Consider the following 19,697-nt stretch of genomic DNA (forward strand, 5'->3'; position numbering starts at 1 on the left):
GCCAACAGCTGCTAGTCCAGTTGGAGTTTGACGAGCTGTGTTTTAACAAGTGTTTGATTTTAACTTTGAATATTGACTTGGCTATTTAAAAAAAAACAAAAGTGTATCTGCAGCTTTCTGACAGCTCCTGCATTGACTGGGGTAGCAGCTGTGGTGATGTACTAGTTAAAGAAATCTTAAGAGGCTCATTCATCTTTACACAAAAAAAGAAGAAGAAAAAAAAATGTCTGAATCGTGTCTTAACCCTATATTCCCAGACTGGTCATATTTCAAAATTGACTAATTTCAACTTCATTGGTCCTGTTGTCATCACAGGTCTCGAGACCGCGCTGCTGGTGATGGCATTGACTCCTTTACACACAGTAGAATAGTGTATTTGCAGATTTGTAAATGAGGTAATCAGCGTTAGGCTAAATAGGGAACCCTGTCGTTGACACACACGCCCACTTCATTCACCAGCAAAGAGAAAAAAAAATAAAAATTCTCAATCAGAGGGACAGGACTGTGGAAAATTAAATCAACTTTGGAATGTTGGGTGGACAAGCCAACTTTTTTTTTTTGTTTAACTTTCTATGAAGGTGCACTGTGAAACTCTTTGATTGTAATTCATCACATGACCTGATTCAAAGTCCTTCCACTCACGTGGAGATCCTTTGTCATTACCCCATAATAAGCCACTCAAAAAAAAAACAAAAAAACACAAAACAGGCAACCCATTAATCTAGCGTTTCCTTTTTAAAACTCGCAATGACTTAAGGCTGCATCAGCAGCAGATCAACGCCTGCTTTAAGTCCAGTTGTGAGAGGATTGTTAATAGCTCGTGAGTTGCAATGAGGTGGCAACATCTACAGTGAAGCAGACTAAACATAAAAACACGGAGAAACAAAAAAGAAAGAGGGACAACCACTACTAAAATGTCACAGAACATGCAGTATACATCCTTTCCTACAGTAAGCTATTCCTAATAGCACATTCAAGGGGGCTCCTAATGGGCAAATTCTTTGATATGGCTCTGCTTTAGAGTAATCAAGCTTGGTGAGAGACTACTTCTATTATGGGCTCACAGAAGGAGCATGTCGATAAGGTGCTCCGTCAGAAGATTGCTGCCTTGGTTCAACTGCACGAATGCGTTGTGTCATTCAGTTCGACGGTAAACACTGGAAAGTGTTTCGAACATTTGTTTTCCTTCGTGTAAATAAATGTTTCCCCCCAAAGACACATCTTTTGCTGGTGAAAACAAACGGCACTTTCAAGGGGAATGTTTCTCTAAAACCACAATCACAGGACCTCCAAGTAACAAATTCTGAAAACACACAGGCTATACAGTAGATATAAATCTCATGAGTTTCTTAACTGTACAAGCTTTAGGCTACACACTGAAAAGGGAGGGACACGTAAGAACCCTTAATGCTTAACATTGAAAACAAATATAAGGCATTTCATATTTCCATTTATCCGCATACATCGCCGACAGCAGGTCTAAATATATTTTTTGTGTTTTTTTTGAGAAAACATTTCATTCAAGGAGGAAGAAAGGATGCATATACACATCTACACATGCAAATGAACATGTCTACACCGGCTATTAAACCAGAAGTCCAAACTACAATACCATCAAAGTCCATCCATAAGAAAGAAGAAGAAAAAATGCTCCTACTCAAATTTATCAACTTGTGCAGGGTCCTTTGTCTGAGCAGGCAGCTGTTAAAGATGTATGTCGATCACAGTTTTAAGAATGGAATATCACACACTCCACAATCAAATGCCACCTCTCTGATCACAAACAAGAGGACCACTTGAAATCCTTCATTTGCTACAGATGAGTGACTTTTGGTGTTAACAAAAAAAAGGGCATATTAAATATTTTTCCCAACTGAGGAAGCAATGATAAACAAAAGGTTATTGCACTTTTATCTTCCATTTCAAACGAGGTCAGCTTGAGAGAAGATGATCCATGCCTTAATGTCGAAGTAAGACAACAAATGTTACGTCACTCCTATAATATGATCACACTGTTATTAACACTGCACACAGCTACTACTGCAACCCTACTTGTAGTCAGTCTAGCCTAAAAATAAAAGACAAAAAACAATCTCCACAATCAAATCGCAACACAGTCACAACAAACAGTTTACCTATGTCTGATGTTGAATTCAGGTACCGCATCGTTTCACAATCTGCACTGTGAAGTTACTAACCGTCAACGAATACCCAAGAGTTGAGAAGAACAATCAGAAGAAAGCTCTGAAATTCCAGGCAATGGCCTTTCTACAGTTAATGTGTTACTGACAATCAAACCTCATGTTTCCTGCACTAGAGTTAGATGTTTTTCCTCACTTCTTTGCCTCAATTTGGTCTATAGGCTCCTTCGCTTCTTATTGTTGAGAGAGCCAGCTGAGCCCCGAGGTGCCTTCTTTGGATTTGTGCTTTCGTACTATTGATCCTCATCCATCTGATGTTTGATGTGCCCTAAATCGCATCAGTACTGTGCAAGTTATTCAGCCTCCCGAAGGGAGCAAATAGTGAAATCCAGACTAAAACTGTAGGAGTTCTTTAGAGTGTTTTGTTTGTTTTCGTTGTTTTAACTTGGATCACACTAGATTGAAGTAATAATGCTCAGTGGGAGTATGAGCCCATCTACTGTAGTCATGTATGTTCAGTGTAATTTCTCTTTCCCAATATAAGGCTTCTGGGAAATACAAATGGAAGACCGTACCTTTCGGTAGTAACAAATAAAAGGCACCATGCCAACACTGTGTTCGATATTACACAGGTCTTATTGGTGGGGGAAATTAATGACCAAGTGTTCAGGCAGGGAAGGTGGTCAAACGAGCATTAGTCATAATGTAAAACTTGTATTGTTCTGACTTACAGAGGTAAAGTTTTATAGCTACCTTCATTTCCCACCTTAACTTAGACTCTACCCTTCGCTCCACATGACTTGCGTCAGATAACAGAGTCATTGGTTGATCGTAATGAAGAGAAACATGTCGCAACAGGGTTAACTAAGCTTTTCAGTTCAGTTTTCAATTCAAAAAGGAAAAAAAAGAAGAATAAAAGGGCTTGTGCATGTTTAGGTTCGACATGCATATGTTGAAAAGTCACTCACACTACAAGAGAAATCTTCACAACTGGCATCAGGAAGGAAAAAAAAAGAAAAAAAAGAAAAAAAAAAAAAGAAAAAAAAAAAAAGAACGCCCCGCCCCCCCAAAATCACAGAGGATAAATGTCAGCATTGTCACACAAAAGATCACTGATGAGGTAAAACTGCAGGTCCAATAAAAAGTACAAAGTGCAGTTGGCTGCCCCTTCGCAAGGTAGGAAACATGAGACATCTACTGACACTAATCAAACACTTCCGCGTAGATACATCTGATTTAGGCTGGTTTAAGCAGAATTACACAACTCACAACGAAATGGATCGAAAGATCTGAACTCTTTGTTAGCATAGCTGTACAAGCAAGAATTTCTTTTCTGTCTGAATATTTCTGAGGTACACCACTGCTCTCCCCCCACCCCCCACCCCGGTCGTTTGGCTCTAGATATTACATAAGCCAAAGTCGATTGTTTACGAGTGAACTCTGAATTCATTCACAGTGGAAAATATGGCGAGATCCCAACCACTCCGAGCAATCTCTGCACCATGGCAACCTTGAGCTATGTGCTACCTCAATTTATTTGTGTGCTTCTTGACACCCAGAGATTTTTGTAAGACCAAACAAAAGAAGGAAGAAAAAAAAAAGAAGCCAATTTTCTTTTTCAGCAATCCAACCTAGCAGCATAACTCTGAAGGTGACAACTAAACAGGTACTGCCAGGTATCATTTTCTTTTATAGCTTTTAAGGCAAAAGGCTCAACAGTGGATCAGAGGGTTGAATTGAAATTTGCAATTTACTTCAAGTAAGAACCAAGACATCCATTGAGGCAAATCAATTCTATTCTGTATTTATACCATGCAGTTTTGGACATCAAAAATTGTTTTTTTCTCCTTGTAACACACTTTACAAACCACCTTATTTACCACAAAACCTAGGGACTGCTTTGCCAATACCAAAGGGACTAAGTATATTCTTCAAAAAATGTCCAATTATAAAATAGACTTCTAGCAACACCAATTTTTTTTTTTTTTTCCAAACAGAATACTTGGTTTCAAGTATGAATATCCCATGCAAATATTTATAGCTTTTCTTTTGACTAATATAACTGGTGAAAAGCATGCAGCTCCAAACACAAAATTTATAATACTCCTGCCTATGTCTGAATATGTTACGGACTGAGTAAATGTGATTAATGTCTAAAGGCAAATCAAGGTTTCTATGGCACTAAATGGGTGTAGCTTAGGTGCATTTTTTTTGTCAAATATAGGCTATTTAACGTGTGATCGTATCTACTGAAGACCACCTTGTCCCTCTTGTTTTACTGTACTGTAAGGCAATCTCAATGGAATGGATGAATATGAATGTTGAATTCATCTGAACTCCTGTCCTCCGTTTACCTTGTAGGCTACACTCCACACAATATGTATAGAGAAAGAAAAGTGATATTTCACAACAGTAAGCCTATACACCAATGATGATGCCAAAAGAAATATCCAGACTTTCGATGCAGGAAGACTACTACACACACAGTATAATATGCAGAGAATCATTTTACTACATGCTACCTGTATAATCATATCTATGCAAGACAAATGAAGAGCAACAGTTTAAAGTCGGGAGAAAGCAATTTGTCCTGCTCTAAACTGACCCTACATTCATTTCAGTCAGAAAATTCATGGCTCAGATTTGATGGTCAGACTGTAAACTGCTTGAATGCATAAATCCATTGCTGCTTTACTAAGAGGGGTTTCCCCCCTTAACACATTTTGGCAATCAGGCCTTTTTTTTGTGACCAAAGATTATGACATCTAACCCGCATTTAAATCTTCCATTGGCATTTATGCTTTGATTTACTAAACTGGCCTAAATGGATGGCAGTGCAATATTTGTGCTGCACACTATTACACACGCACGTGCGCTATTGCTACAAGTGGACCTTTCATTGCTTTCCGTTTCTGACTCCAGATATATTGTATATGCTCCATTTGTTTAATCGTTGCTATATCAAAATCGTGATCTAGCTCCGTGCACAATCATTCAGTTATTACTGGTACACACAAATAATAATTATAATAATAATGAAAAAAAAGCATGTATAAGAACACTGTAATAAAACAAAAGGATTCAGTTACGACTTGTATAGTTGCAAGGGGCAATGGCTCCATTTACTAGTCAGATATGGACATCACAAGAGGCAAGCAAAAAAAAATTTAAAAAAGGACACCCCTGCCTGGACAGGCTGGCTTGACAGCACCTACTGATGGCAGAAAGAGTATGCAGTTTTTGAGGAGCCTGCCTGAGGTGTTTAAAAATCATTGGACTGACTTTAAGTGACTTAGACCAGAGTCTATCGTCAGCAGTAGGCTGGGTAATGTAACCATATCACGCTGCTGGGCCATGCACCCAGAAACCGATAACTCAAGTGAGCGGGCAGTGGACACTGTCCCCAAAAATACACCTTTTTTTTTTTTTCTTTCTTTTTTTCCCTATTTTAAATAATGCATTGTTGGAGTACAATTTCATTGCAGCCTTTGCTTGTCTTTTTACAACCCTTCTTTCCTGTTTTCAGCAGCATTACACATGCATGTAAACATAAGTACATACATTACATCTGCTCTATTTTGCACACTTAGAACCTGAATGTACTAAAGTGCGTGCTTGACTATCTAATTAAGTGCTGTGGGATTGGGGTTAAAAAGGAATTAAATTATGGAACATCCCATCAAGAAGAAAAGTGTAGACATAATAATCCTGCAGAGATCTGATTGGATTAATAAATTCTGCCTGTTGTTTCAGCACAGATCCTGAGATTACAACAAAGTATGTACCCATCCCCAGTAATATTATATTGGTTCTCGAGAAAACTATAAACTAATCAAGAGAACGAAGGCCGGGGTTCACCAATTAGTTTCGCGTCATTTCAGTCAGTTATAGAGGTTGTATTAAATGCAAACTATGAATCATGAACTCAGAAATCACTGCCCTAACGTGTACTATTGTCAGTTTTAGAAAACCAAGTTAAATACAATTATGCGAAAGTGTTTTTGTAAGATGTATTTAACAACATAGCCTAGCCTAGGTCCTCATCTCTCATCCAGTCAACTAACGTGTGCAATTGTGCCACTTCATTACCTGTGGATATGAAGTTATCGCGCCAATGAAAACAATCTGACTCAGTGTAATTTAACCACCAGCCGATGGTTTTTAAAAATAAAAACAACAACAAAATAGCATAGGTACAACATCTAAAAGTCACAAACAGCTCTAGTGGTCCGATACAATCATCTTTAGTATGCTTAGTACCAGAAAATGGGGTGAAGAGACAAAAAAAATGAACACAAAAAAAGCACATATTTGGATTTCTGCTATTCCTGAAATCTAAATAACAGGTATTGGCCTAAGCAAAGATCCCTCTTTTTCCTCTTAGCCCTATTTGATTCTATTAGGGATTTCAAACTCCCTGGTCTTTGATAATGCCGGGACACAAAGATAAGCCGGGCAGTTTTATTCCCACTAGATACTGTGGTTTAATGCTGTTCCAATCAAATTGGTGGAGACATGATTGGTCTCAGGGCTCGTCATTCTCTGCCATTAAGCAATCCAACTGAAATGATGTGTTACGTACGGAAGGCATGGGTCAAAAAGGCATTTCATGAGATGCCATAAAGGCAATCCAGTGCATTTGTGTTGACACTGACAGTAAAATGCCCGGCACACAGAGCCATTCGTTTAGTCTTTAGGTTATTTTTCCATGAAATATTAAAAAAAAACCAAAAAACTAACCCCCGAGAAAAAAAGAAAAATCAAAACACATTCCAGGGAAACAAAAGCCCTTGTGACAGTGATTGTCTATTCAATAACGCCAAACAAAAGAAGGCCAAAAGAAAATATTGCTTGAAAACTGCCCAATAAAAATAGCAGACAATACTCCTTAATCTGTTCTAATTGATCAGCGTTTACCGGTTGACATATAAGCTATTAGATGCTTAAGACTAGTTCATCAGCTCCGAGAAATACTCCTTTAGAGAGAGCTTGTTAAAACCGCAATGCTGATGGCCGGTTCAACTTCAGAAACACAAAGAGCAAAAACATCATTAGCGCCAAAACCCAAAATTTATCACTCTTTTCAACAATCAGGTCATTCAGATTCTAAAATCTTTTCCTTAAAAACACTGTTAAAGAGATGGGAAATAAATTGAAATGGCTTGTTCACTTATGTGCTCAGATATATGATGCTTTGATGAGGTGTTGTTGGCAGATATTACTAGTAAAGCCTTCATCTAGAATAAACAAGGCCTCAGTCAGTCACTATCCTACAGTAGTTCTCTAGTCCTACAAAAAGAGAACATTAGGCCTACGGACCCTGGGTGAAGATGAAGCAGCTGCTAAACGAGTTGACGAGGTATATCGAGATCTATTGTCTTTCTCTATACAGTACAGTTCATCTCAAATAAATAATTTATAGCCATAGTAGTGTTGATCAACTTTGGTCATAACTTATATGCTTAGAAACATTCTAGCTTAACAAACACTTATTTAGCATCTTTAAAAAAAAAGGAAGTCAGCATTAAGAACAGATCGATGTTACGATGCTGACCCGAGCATGGCTCTCCTTTGGAAGGAGAGCATGCCAATGTATTCAGCAGCATTACCAAATTATCTTAAAATGCCAAACAATTCTAGGCCGTACATTTAAAGTACACTATGGAATTAACATCTTTGTGACCCTTTTCCAAATTTGCAGATTGTACTGTAGTACACAAGCATTGCACTCTGAAGCTAAATTTAGATTTTTCCCTTGTGTGGTTCCTTCATAAAAATCTAGGCTAACGGACAATTTAAAAACAAAATTAAAAAGAAAAAAAAGAAAGTAATTACCATAAAAAACAAAGAAACTCTTTGATCATTAATTTGGGAAGGCTGTATGTTCCTCTACAAGGTCACTGCAACTGATTTAACATGATATGACTTTCTTTATAGTGAGTGATATGAAGCGAAATACAGTCGAGGATAAAGACATGCTCTTAAATGTTGGTTATATAACTATGTCAACATGATTTTAAAGGGTTAAATGATTTAGAGATGGCCAGATTGCTAGTGTTTATTTTGAATGCCACACTTTATCTGAGTGACCTTGTAGAGCAATGTGCCTCTATATATTAAGCACTATTAGGAGATGGAGGAATGGGATCTAATTGCATATTAGGTTTGACTGCACCTCAAGAGAAGACCAAACACTCACGCACACACAGACACACAAACACATACATACACAGAAAACAGACATGTGGGTGGGTGCTCTCCTGGTCCTCTGGGCCATTTTAAAGGGAGTCGCCCCCTGGTGGTGATGATGGTGATAGCAGCTGACTGAGAGGGCCGTGTGGCCTCACTCAGACAGACACCCGTCGAGGCCAACTGGTGCACCGTGACGGTCTTTGACGTAGCCGTTGTGGAGGCCGTTGCTGGGCAGCGGGGCGCAGGCGGCAGTGATGCCGCAGTGCTTCAACAAGTTGAGACCCGGGGAGGGGGAGACTGTAGGAGAGGAGCAGGAGCAGGAGGAAGGGTCCCGCTGGGGGAAAGGCTTCATGGTAGAGAGGATCAGAGCCAGGCAGTCAGCCACGTCCTTGTTGGGAGCACAGGCCAGAGCTGGGGTGTGTCCTGTTCCACATCAAAATGCACATTAGAGCATCATGTGTCAGAGATTTTCTAATCAATATTGGAACTACCGATAATTAACTAATGAAACATTTAAACAATTAAAAAGTAACTCAGTGGTACAATTTCAGAGAAATACTACATTTTCTTAATTCTAATTGCTTAGTTTGCCTCAGCTCCCCCTCTTAAAGCTCTTATTACTGACTCACTTCCAGTATATGGTTTGTTGTCCACAGGCATCGGTAAACCACTTTAATATTCAGTATAGCTCAACTTCTGAACACTCGCCTCATACATTGTTGCTTCCATCTCAGTGGCCAATCAAAATCAAGGGGTGAGACTTGCATCAACATCGTCTACAATGATCCTGTCTGTCACTGTCATCCAGCACTGAAGAAGGAAGCTTTTGTAACTAAGCAATAATAAGCACTTCAGAAAAAACCCTCTACAAATTAGATCACAGGCACACCCAGTGCAAAAGCAGCTGCCTTTGGACAATGACCCTCAGAGCACTGAAAGGCCACTGCTCACTACCTGCACAGCCACATGTATGCAAAGTCTGTGTTAGTTAGTGAACACAATGAAATGTTTTACATCTGAAGAAAGAGACATTTTGCACATTAGGTTATTAAGGTAATAGATCTTTTTCTTTCACCGCTGGCTACCTGCACATAAAGGGCCAAAATCCAATAAGTAATGGCTTTAATATCATTCCACTGCCTGCATATTTAACCCATGTGCCATTAATAAAGATCACAAGTTTCAGTAATAATATAGAGCTAAAAACAAAAAGAACACTTGGATATAATGGTAGCAGTGTTTGGTGGCCAATGCATGTTTGTTTACCAGACCTATTAAAATCTGCTTTCAACATTACTTCCCTCAAACAGTAACAAGATTAACAAAATAAATGAACTGATTAAAAATGGACTGCCTTTTGTGTTCTTATCTATAGAAAAACGAAACAAACTGAAAAATCTCAATTTCGGTGTTGCTCACCTTCCTCATCCACAGCCAGCACCGTGGCTCCTCTACTCAGCAGTGCCTGCACCACCGTAGCCAGGCCATTGCGTGCTGCAAGATGGAGGGGCCTGTGGACAAACAAGGTAGTGTGTGGGAAAATAAATAAATAAATAAATAAATGCAAGTCATGATATTCAATAAAAGATCCATCCTAAATCCAATGCTCAGATGTAGATCCTAGTGATAGTAATTAAATTCCTGTACATCTGTTACTGCAACATGGCAAAATATCTTCTTAACAATACAGGGGATAAATTCTACAAATTAATTAATCTAAATTAAGTAGATTCCTGCATGAAAAATGTAATATATTAACACTTTACAGTTGAAAGGGAGAAAAAAAAAAATCACGTTTGAAAAAACATGGACTATGCAGCATGTTGTGGGTGTCAGTCTAATTCCACATATACAAAAAAATCTATTGTTGGTTTAAAATGTTGCCAAGTTCTCACATTTGCAGAGCACTGTTGGTGGCATTTATCAGAGTGGGACTGTGGATCTCGCCCAAAATCAGCAGGGCGCACATCTCATGAGCCTGAGGAATAAAACAAATGACCATTAAATAAATAAATAAATAAAAACAACAATAATAATAATAATAATAATAAAATGTCAACAGAAAGATATTCCTTAGAGAATCCTGTGATCTGAGGATCTTGTGAAAAACTAACGTGTACCTTGCTGCAGGCCAAGTGCAGGGCAGTGTTCCTATTCTCGTCCAGCAGTGTCAGGTCAGCCTTGGCCCGGTGAAGGAGGATGGCTGGACAACACCAAGACACAAAATTTGTTTATTTTTTTTTGTTGCACTAATTTGCCTTTTTCTTTTTTTTATTGTTATAGAAATGTTTCACATTCTGCAACAAAAACTAAATCCCACATAAGTAACAGTTGTAGTACTTACCCACGGTGCCGCTGTGTCCCTTGTCAGCTGCTACCATCAGAGCAGAGCGTCCACTTTTGTCCACTGCATTGATGTCTGCTCCATGACGAAGCACAAGCTGAAGTCCTGCGACATCCTCAGCAAATGCAGCAGCATGCAGTGGGGTCCTATAGAGACAGGAAACAAAAAAAACCCAAAACAAACAAAACCCTGTTAAATGTCTGTGCTTACGAGTCAACTTTCCTGTCAAGCTCTTTGCGGTCAAACAGGACCAGGCTGCTGTACGTCTTTTTAAATTGTCTTTTATGCCCCCTTTATTAAAGATCTGTTTCGGATATTCCACCAAGATCTCCCAGTCGAGAATGTGGGAAAATGTTTGCCCATTTATAAACTATGTAACATTTAACTCCACATCCTATCCCTATATTTTTGTTTATAGCCAAAATCACACTAAATCACAACAACAGTTGCCTCAAGGTGCTTTGTACTGTAAGGTACCCCTACAAGCAGGAAACCCCAACAATAACCACAATTTGGTAACCACAATTGCTCCACATTGGTCATCTTTTGCACAGTCTAAAAGTCCCAGGTTTTTGTTTTTTTTTTCTAAATTGAACAAATTTATTCCTAAAAACCCGATAAAGTACTTTTCATTCTGCAGCCTCACCTTCCTTTGGCATCTCTGGTGTTAATCATGTGGACCCCAGAGGTTTCCAGCAGTCTTTCTGCAGCACCGCAGTGGCCATTCATCCTATCAGCAAGAAAACCATGTTAATGAAAAGTTAATGTTATCTAAAGGTAATTCGTTTTTCCAGACCAAGATACTCACAGAGCACAGTGCAGGGGGGTGAAAGGGTTTCCCTCTTCATGGATAAATGTTTTATATTCAAGTAAAACCTCCAAACAGTCTTCATGCCCTGAGAACAAACACACAAACACACATTTAACATTAGAGACAACAGATGTGACAGTGATTATGTGTAACATTAATGTTTGGGGATTAGGCATTAAACTGAGCAAACCTTTGTAAGCAGCCCAGTGTAATGGGGTGTATTGTTTGTTGTCCAGCAATTTATCTTGTGGGTCTGTTTCCATGGCGGCCTGCACCAGACTGGCCAGGATCTTTGTGTGGCCTCTGGATGCAGCATAGTGCAGCGGTGTCCTACCCTTGGTGTCCCGACATAAAGCAGAAGCTTTGTGCTCCAGCAGGGCTGTCACACACTCATCATGACCCAACACAGCCTGTGCAACGAAAAACAATGGGGAATGAGCTAAACTTCAATGTCAAAAACTGAATTCAGAATATTACTTTTTTTTTTCCCTTTACATTTTACTTCCAAGGAGCCAGACTTTTTCTAAAGTGGTCTTGAACGATAGTATAGTTCTCCAGGCTTTCCAAAGGTCTTTCAAAGTTTTGTTTGGATACTGGCTGCTTTTTCCATTCATTTTTAGTTCAGTGCTTGTACGTGACCAAGTTTTGTTTTTTGTTTTTTCTTTAAAAAAAAAATTTAAAAAAAAATGCCAAAGACAACACAATCTAACATGCATTTGGGCATTTTTGCAGCAACATGCATTTGCATAGGACTAACAGGTGAAAACTTTGTGCATCTGAGTAGTGTCCAGTTTATAAAACATTTGATGACAATTTTACAACTGGAAAAAAGAAAAAAAAAAAAAATAGGGAGAAAATCCATCAAAGAGCTGAAACAGGACCAGAAAGATGCACCTGGCATTGTCATTGTCATTAGAATTTTCAAACAGGGGCACATGTTAAAAACCAGCTTTATAGTTACAATGTTGTTTTTGTTTGTTAATAACAACTTCCAAGTTTAATGGCAACATTTAAATTACTATATTTCAAACAGAGATGGCATTTAGGAGTATTCCAGCTTTCTGTCACAGTCCAAAGACATGCATGCTAGGTTAACTGTTGTTTCTTCGACCTACCCCTCTGTGCAAAGCTGTGCTGCCTCTCTTGTCCTTGGCATCTGGCAGGGCACCCTTCTCTAGCAGGAAGTGGACACAGTCAGTGTGTCCTCCGAGAACAGCCAGCATCAGAGGGGTCCTGGATGGGGACAAAAGCAACAAAAAATACACTTTAGCACTGGATGTTCACTCGTCAAGTTAGCTTTAAGCATTAAAAGTTTTTTGAAGCTGAATGAAAAAATAAATAAAAATAAAATAAAAATATAAAACAACTCACTGGCCAAATTTGTCTGCCATGTTAGTGAGATCTCCCTCCTCCCCATAATCAATCATCATGCGCAGGCAGTCAGAGTGTCCATTCACAGCTGGAATGTAATAAGATACAAAAGAACAATTACAAGGTAAAAACAAAAACGAAACACAAAATCAACTTGTGGGAAAGAATCACAAACATTGCTGTATCAAGAAATCTTCCAGCTCAGATACCTGAAACATGAATTGGAGTCCACATGAGGCGGTTGTCATTGAGGAGACAGGAAGCCCCCTGGGCCAATAGCACCTCCACACAGCGTGCGTAGCCTTTCTGTGCAGCCAAGTAGAGTACAGAACGGCCTGCAGCGTCCTGCATGTCCACATATGCTGCTGTCTCCGTGAGCACACGCAAAGCCTGCCAGTGGCCCTTATCAGCCTGAACGAGCAGAGGAAGGTAGTCACAATTTTGCATTTAGTTAAGATTATGAAGCTGAAGATGAGCAGAAGTGACTGCAAGTGAGTGCAACACTTACAGCAAGATGCAGTGGACTGACTGGAATGCTGCTCTCTATGTCTCCTAGTGCATTAAAGGACATCTCCAAGAGCTGAAAGCAAGGCAGAAGAATTGATGTTGTGTAATTTAGGAAAGAAACTAGTAAAAGAAAATGTTACATAAATTGTCATTAGCCTCATGAACTAATCCCCAACCTGATGCAAAACGTGTGAGATGACTGATTAATCTATGGGCCAAGTTATTTGGTGAGTTCAAAACAGGAAACTCACCAGCTCCAGATTCTGTTTGTTGCCATGGTAAGCTGCATAGTGAACAGCACTGTAACCCTTTGAATTCACCATTGATGGATCAGCACCATTGTCCAAAAGATGCTCCAAGCAGCTGTTATTAGAAGAAGAAAAAAAAGACATAAAGAAGACATGTAATTTGCCTACAATTAACCGGTTATGGTCAGGTGATGAAAAGACAAAAAAAACAAAACCCCCAAAAAAACAAAAAACAAAACCAGAACTTACAAGTATGACTCCTTTGCCTCATCCTCATCATTCTGATGGCTCCCAGAAAAATGACGATCAACTCTGAAACAAACGAGAAATGCTTCCATTTAGTCAAACTTTCCTAAATTATGCTGTGAAGTGGTTAAAACTTAACTTCTCAAACTTGATGGTTCATATGGGTCATATATAGAGTCATATTTGTCTGTATAGGCTGGCGAGAACAGTTTATCCGATACAGAGGAAAACGTAGTGTCTGCTGTGAGTAGTGCTCAGACCTTAACATGGAGAAACAAAATAATTCTTCCACAAACACATGGCACAAAATACCAGATCCACCTCAACAAGTGTACACCTGCATTTAAAGGGTGCAGGACCGTGAAGACAGCCGGTTTGAAAGAGGAGTAAACGAGGGACCACATCCACTGTGAACAACCATCGTTTAGAGGTGGTGGATTATGACACCACTTATCAGCCACTGATGATTCAGTTTTGAGATGCCTTCCCAGGCATTTCAACCCCATCTCACACCTTGCATCAAAGTGTGAGCTGCTGTTTTAGAACACCCAAATACCTAAAACAACCATCACATGTTTGAGAACTGAAGAAGCTTCTTGGACTGGGGTCTCAAACTTGTGGCCCACGTGAAAAAACATAATGCAGTTTGGCCCTTGAAGTTACTTTTTTTTGTTGTTAGGGAGGATTTGTTTGTTGTTAAGTGCAATGTTAAAATAAGTTCTTTAAAAAGCAAAAAAAAATATTTAATATGAAGGCAATATGAGCAGAATGTACAAACATGTTGAGGGATTGGCTGTGTTTAGTCCAGTGAAAAAGTTATTTGTAAAGAAAAAATTTTCACTAGCAGTCAAAAACTAACGTGTACACTTCGGCCTGTGCTTTTATTTTGTTAAATACGAACAAAATTATAGCAGAAGTGCTGCCATGTGTAAGGCCAGAAAGAGAGTACCAATTTGTTTATTTGGTAGTTAGTAAAGTGGCCCTCACATGAGATGACAGTGCCAGCAGTAGCCTACAGCTCATTTAAGTTTGAGACCCCTGCTTTTGGATGAGAGGCAAAATAACGTATCTATATTACAAGTTTTTAAAATCAGCCAGCCATTTTTCTAAAATAACAGTTGACTTTTTGACTTGGGCTGAATTTGGTAGCTTGTATTGACTCGGTCTTTTCAAACAGAAAACAGAGAGAAGGAGATTAACAAGTGTCTAACCTGCTGAAGGCTTGAGAGGCAGCAGAATAGTGCAGGGGAGTACAGCCTGTCTGGTCAGGCTCGTTGACCTCAGCGCCAGCGCTCACCAGGGTCACAGTGCACTGGTACCTCCCATTAGCAGCCGCATAGTGCAACGGTGTCCTGCAGACAGAAAAAAGTCCTCACTTTGAATTCTAACCTGTGTTGAGTATGCAGGACATGATACTCAGATGCTGTTTAAAACCAGATGACACCTGAACAAGATGAGCAGGACTCACCTTCCCATTATGTCCCTCTTATTCAAGTCGGTACCGCTACTTAAAAGCAAGTTCAGACATTCAACATTTCTGGAAAAAAAACAAACAAACAAACAAACAAAAAAAGATCATGAGAATAAATGAAATGGAAGTAAACAATTTAATGTAATGCATGTGCAACATTTCTGCTCATTTTAATATTTTAGTGTTAAACCAGATTCTGCATCTCACCCTCCAGAGGCAGCAGCGTGTAGACAGGTCCTCCCAAAGTTGTCAGGGGTGTTTATGTCAAACCCAGCTGATAGTACATGCTCTTTACTCATAGATGAAACTATACTATACAGCTGACCTGTGGGGCAATGAGCAAACAGCTGGAGGTAACAACTATCTCAAAGTAATACACAGACACAGATGGTAAGGGATTAGTGTAAAGAAGAGTGCACACATTTATTAAACAAACCTGAGGAGAGTAACTTGCGACAACAGTCTGAAAACCCGTACAGCACAGCTAAGTGCAAGGGGAACATTCCATGGATCCCACGTCTGCAAAGAAGAAACAAAACAGTCGATGGTACAAATGCATCTACTTACAACCAAGCGTCTTACATCGTGAAACATAAACTTTAATGCACCCTCATATTGGGCTATGCTTTAAACCATTTCTATAACCTCACAGTAACATTACTACATCAGCAACACCACTTAAAGTTGTCTGATACCTGGCTGTGTCTGCTCCGTTGGTCATCAGAGTGCTGATCAGCAGTTCATGGCCGTACTTAGCAGCAACGTGGAGAGGGGTATTGCCATACTTATCCACACAATCAATTTCCCCACCTGACGGAAATCAGAGTACAGGGAGTAAATCAAAGACCCATTAACAGAAGAGAAAGAGACAGTGACATGATCTTATAATAAAATAAAAATAAATATGAGACCGGACACTCTGTGTTACCATTTTGGATGAGGATCTGAGAGCGTGTAAAGCGTCCGTGAATGGCTGCCATGTGCAGGGGGCTCTTCCCTTCTTTGCTCTGCAGGGGGTAACAATCACATTTCAGGGTAGATCTTATGCATGGGGGGCATTTTTGCCTTTTTAGATAGTGGAGCAGTGAGGATAGACAGAAAAGTAGAGAGCAAGAGAGAAAGAGGGAAGACAGCCCAGACTTAAACCTGGGCCGGTGCACTCTGGCACTAGGATAAAGGCACCTATAGATTTTCGTTTGATAATTTTCTTCAACAAAAATGTGCAGTAATATTCTTATTAAGGCACTGTAAACTAGAAACTGAGAAATCATAAATGGTAAATGAAACCTTGGGACCTGGATTTCGTTTGGTTCTTTTTTTTCTTAATATTTGTATATGTTGTCAGAATGGCCAAAGGATCGAATAATCTGATCAACCCATCTACAACTATTCCAACTCTGACTCTTGCAAAGCTGCCCTAAATAAAAATGTGGAGTTTCACTACTTTCAGAAGCAGTGAAATAAAGTAAACAAGAAGAAGAACCAAAACAGCTACCTGCTGGTTGACATCTGCCCCATTGTTGACCAGCAACTCCAGACAGAGGGCACCGTTGGTGGAGACGGCAGCCAGGTGCAGAGGGGTGTAGCCACACTTGTTGGGTTGGTTAACATTAGCTCCATGGTTCACCAGCTCTGTAGCCACAGCTTCTTGCCCCATGTAGCAAGCCACATGAAGCGCAGTGTTTCCAAAGCCATTGGGCTCATCAATCTGACAATAAAACAGTACAAAACGACATCAGAATGTGCCAAAAGCCTGAAAAATAAATAAAGTGCACCCTGAGCTGCTCTCAGACGCTCACAATTTATAAACCAGACATGAGGGAAGACTACTTTGGCTTTTCTAAAGGTAAATATTTCTTGCATAGTTACTCACATCTGCCCCCATCCTAAGCAGGTACTTTACAATTTCAATGTGACCACTTGCAGCAGCAGCATGGAGAGGTGTGTAGCCCTGTTTGTCCTTGCAGCTCTTGTCAGCACTGCGCGACACCAGTAACTTCACAACCTCTAGATGCCCTGTGGATAATACAAGAAAGACACAATTCATTACAAGTTCTACTTATTTCAACAGATTAAAAGCCCAGGCCGGCACTTGTCATCATTCCTGTAAGTGCTATTTGGCAAGAAAAGTAAAACTTGCTTACCCAGGTAAGCAGCACAGTGGATAGGCTGTCTCTCCTTCTTATCGATGGCACTCAGGTTGGACCCTTTGTTCAGCAGCAGCTTAACCATCTGCAAGACAAATTGAAGGAACTTTATTGCAAAGAAAACACTATGTCCTTCAAAAACAAAGCAAATCACTTAAGCCTCACCTCCTGGAAACCACTCTGCGCCGCATGGTGCAGGGCAGTCCTGCCACTGCGATCTGCCATGTTCACGTTGCTCAGCTGGGTCAGCAGGGCCTCTGCGCAGCGCGAGGCACGGTTGGCAGCAGCCACATGCAGAGGCGTCTGCCAGAACTTGTCACGTGCATTTGCGTCAGCTCCGCGCCTCAGCAGCAGACCCACTGCCCTCTGGGAAGAGGGAAGCAATCACCACAGCTTAAGGTGCATATCACATCTGCAGCTTCCCACATTTAATTTAGTGCAGTTCATGAGTGTGTAAGTCTAAATAAGAATTATAATCTCTGTAAATTAATACATAAAAGACTTAGATGATGAGGTCATCTGACTGGGAAATCATCAGTCTTAAACGAAAAAAAGGAAATACATTGCTTACGTCATTCCTGGAAGCAGCTGCCCTGTGCAAGGGGGTCAACCATATATGGTCTTTAGCATTTACACTGGCACCTGTGATACAGAAACAGAAACACTATTACATACTATATTACATAGTAGATTTTAATTATATTTCAGGTGATACAGAGGTCGAGTGAACCAAGAATGAGCAAGCTTATTTTTGTGGAACAATGATCAGGTGTTAGGATTACTTGCTAACAGAGGTGACCAATACTTAATGCACAGATAGATGGACGCAATTCAGTCACCTGATTCAATGAGGAGGTCCATTATATGGACGTCTCCCACACAGGCAGCAGCATGAAGTGGCGTACGACGCTCTTGGTCCTGATATGCGGGGGGAAAAAATTAAAAGGTATTTTTTTGGGGGTAACGTCCTTCAAAATCATGATCATGGTAACTGAATCTGCTTCATACCAGTGCATTGACATCCTCCTTTTTGTGCAATAATAGTTGAACTTCTTCAGCATTGCGACTGAAGATGGCCTGGACCAGAGGAGGCTGCAATACAGGAACATCAGTCAAATTACCGCAAAAAATAACGTTGCAAAAAAATTACGTGCAGCCGGAGCGCTGACTCTTATACGACCATCACACATCATCTACGTCTCATCTGAGGAGGTTAAACCATCGTTAAAGCCGTCAACTGCGCAGTGGAGAGGTTAAATGTACTCCCGTGACATTAAATGTTTCACTGAATATTTTTACTGTGTGTAACTGAATGGGTTTCTTGTTTGCTTCCAGCAGATACACCAAGCCTTTGGCTGAGGCCTATAGGCCATTTTTACTTACGTCAGCTAGCCAAATGGCTTCTGTTAGCTAATTCTGCAACAGAGCTGGCCCTGACCCAGACCAGGGCCTAAACTACACCATCAAAAAAATTAAAAAGTAAAACAAAAAAAACCCTCACAGATTAACATTTAAAAGACGAAGATTGCTAATCTTTTCAAATAATACCATTACCATGCGAATATCCGGCTAAATATGCATGCACCCGCCGCGAGCTAATAATGAAAGCAAGCCGTTCGGCGGAGAAGACGTAGTATGTTGCGCACAAGAGCAGAGTCTCTCCCAGCAAATAGACTGCGCCACAGCACAAATTCGGAGCGCTTTCTTCCAGCGTACCTGGTCTGCAATATTGAGTACTCCCATCTCCCAAACTCAGCCAGGACGGAGCTCCTTCATGAGGATAAAACTTCGAGGTATATTGTGGTGCGCTACTGTGTCCTCTTCTTAGACTACACCCATAGCTGATTGCAAACAGAAATACGGTCTCGGTCTGTCACTGTTGTTGTCTGTATCCAGTGTCTGGTCTGCTGATACTGGCTACGACTGTGCGGGTCCGCCTACAGGCGTGGCGGTCTGTTTTCGTCTCCTCGGATAAAATGGCGACACCGTGCGGCAAAAGAACGGTAAAACAGCCCGGCGGTGTGACGTCTGTGGCATGGAAACTTGATTCTGCCACCGAAAAAAAATGTTTTTAAACTTGGAACCTACAAGTTAAAATTTCGGTTAACTTACTCAGTAAGTCGAAATTTCGACTTAGCTCTGCATGACAAAAGAAAAAAAAATCCAACCACTGAAAAACAAAAAAGTTCCACTAATTTCAGGTTATTTCAAACTTTTGA

General features: G+C 40.2%; 1 protein-coding gene across 1 annotated transcript; it reads right to left on the minus strand.

Annotated features, from left to right (window-relative positions):
- Nucleotides 1–5,233: 5,233 nt before the first annotated feature.
- ankrd52a (ankyrin repeat domain 52a) lies at nt 5,234–19,402 on the minus strand. The gene is made up of 28 exons (XM_086278603.1): nt 19,195–19,402; nt 18,487–18,570; nt 18,318–18,396; nt 18,050–18,120; nt 17,644–17,844; nt 17,476–17,563; nt 17,205–17,347; nt 16,827–17,039; nt 16,260–16,338; nt 16,027–16,141; nt 15,768–15,850; nt 15,539–15,656; nt 15,329–15,397; nt 15,072–15,212; nt 13,864–13,926; nt 13,618–13,729; nt 13,368–13,439; nt 13,069–13,270; nt 12,860–12,947; nt 12,604–12,721; nt 11,679–11,898; nt 11,486–11,573; nt 11,324–11,407; nt 10,678–10,823; nt 10,454–10,536; nt 10,229–10,311; nt 9,753–9,844; nt 5,234–8,756 (listed from the first exon to the last, which is right to left on the minus strand). Exons 1-28 carry the CDS (start codon nt 19,219–19,221, stop codon nt 8,485–8,487), a joined length of 3,234 nt encoding a protein of 1,077 aa, XP_086134729.1. The 5' UTR covers nt 19,222–19,402; the 3' UTR covers nt 5,234–8,484.
- Between the last annotated feature and the right edge of the window lie 295 nt (nt 19,403–19,697).

Source organism: Aulonocara sp. 'chitande type north' Nkhata Bay, linkage group LG20, assembly GCF_057382095.1.
Source record: "Aulonocara sp. 'chitande type north' Nkhata Bay isolate Kocher_YH1m ecotype deep benthic linkage group LG20, A_spYH_male_GT1.1, whole genome shotgun sequence".
Lineage (NCBI taxonomy): Eukaryota > Metazoa > Chordata > Actinopteri > Cichliformes > Cichlidae > Aulonocara > Aulonocara sp. 'chitande type north' Nkhata Bay.

Coding starts and splice junctions, on each gene's coding strand:
- ankrd52a (XM_086278603.1), bottom strand. CDS start 19,221: ATGGGAGTACTCAATATTGCAGACCAG. Junction 18,571..19,194: donor TACTCAATATTGCAGACCAG/GTACGCTGGAAG, acceptor CCTGTATTGCAG/CCTCCTCTGGTCCAGGCCAT. Junction 17,348..17,475: donor CCACTGTGCTGCTTACCTGG/GTAAGCAAGTTT, acceptor TATTATCCACAG/GGCATCTAGAGGTTGTGAAG.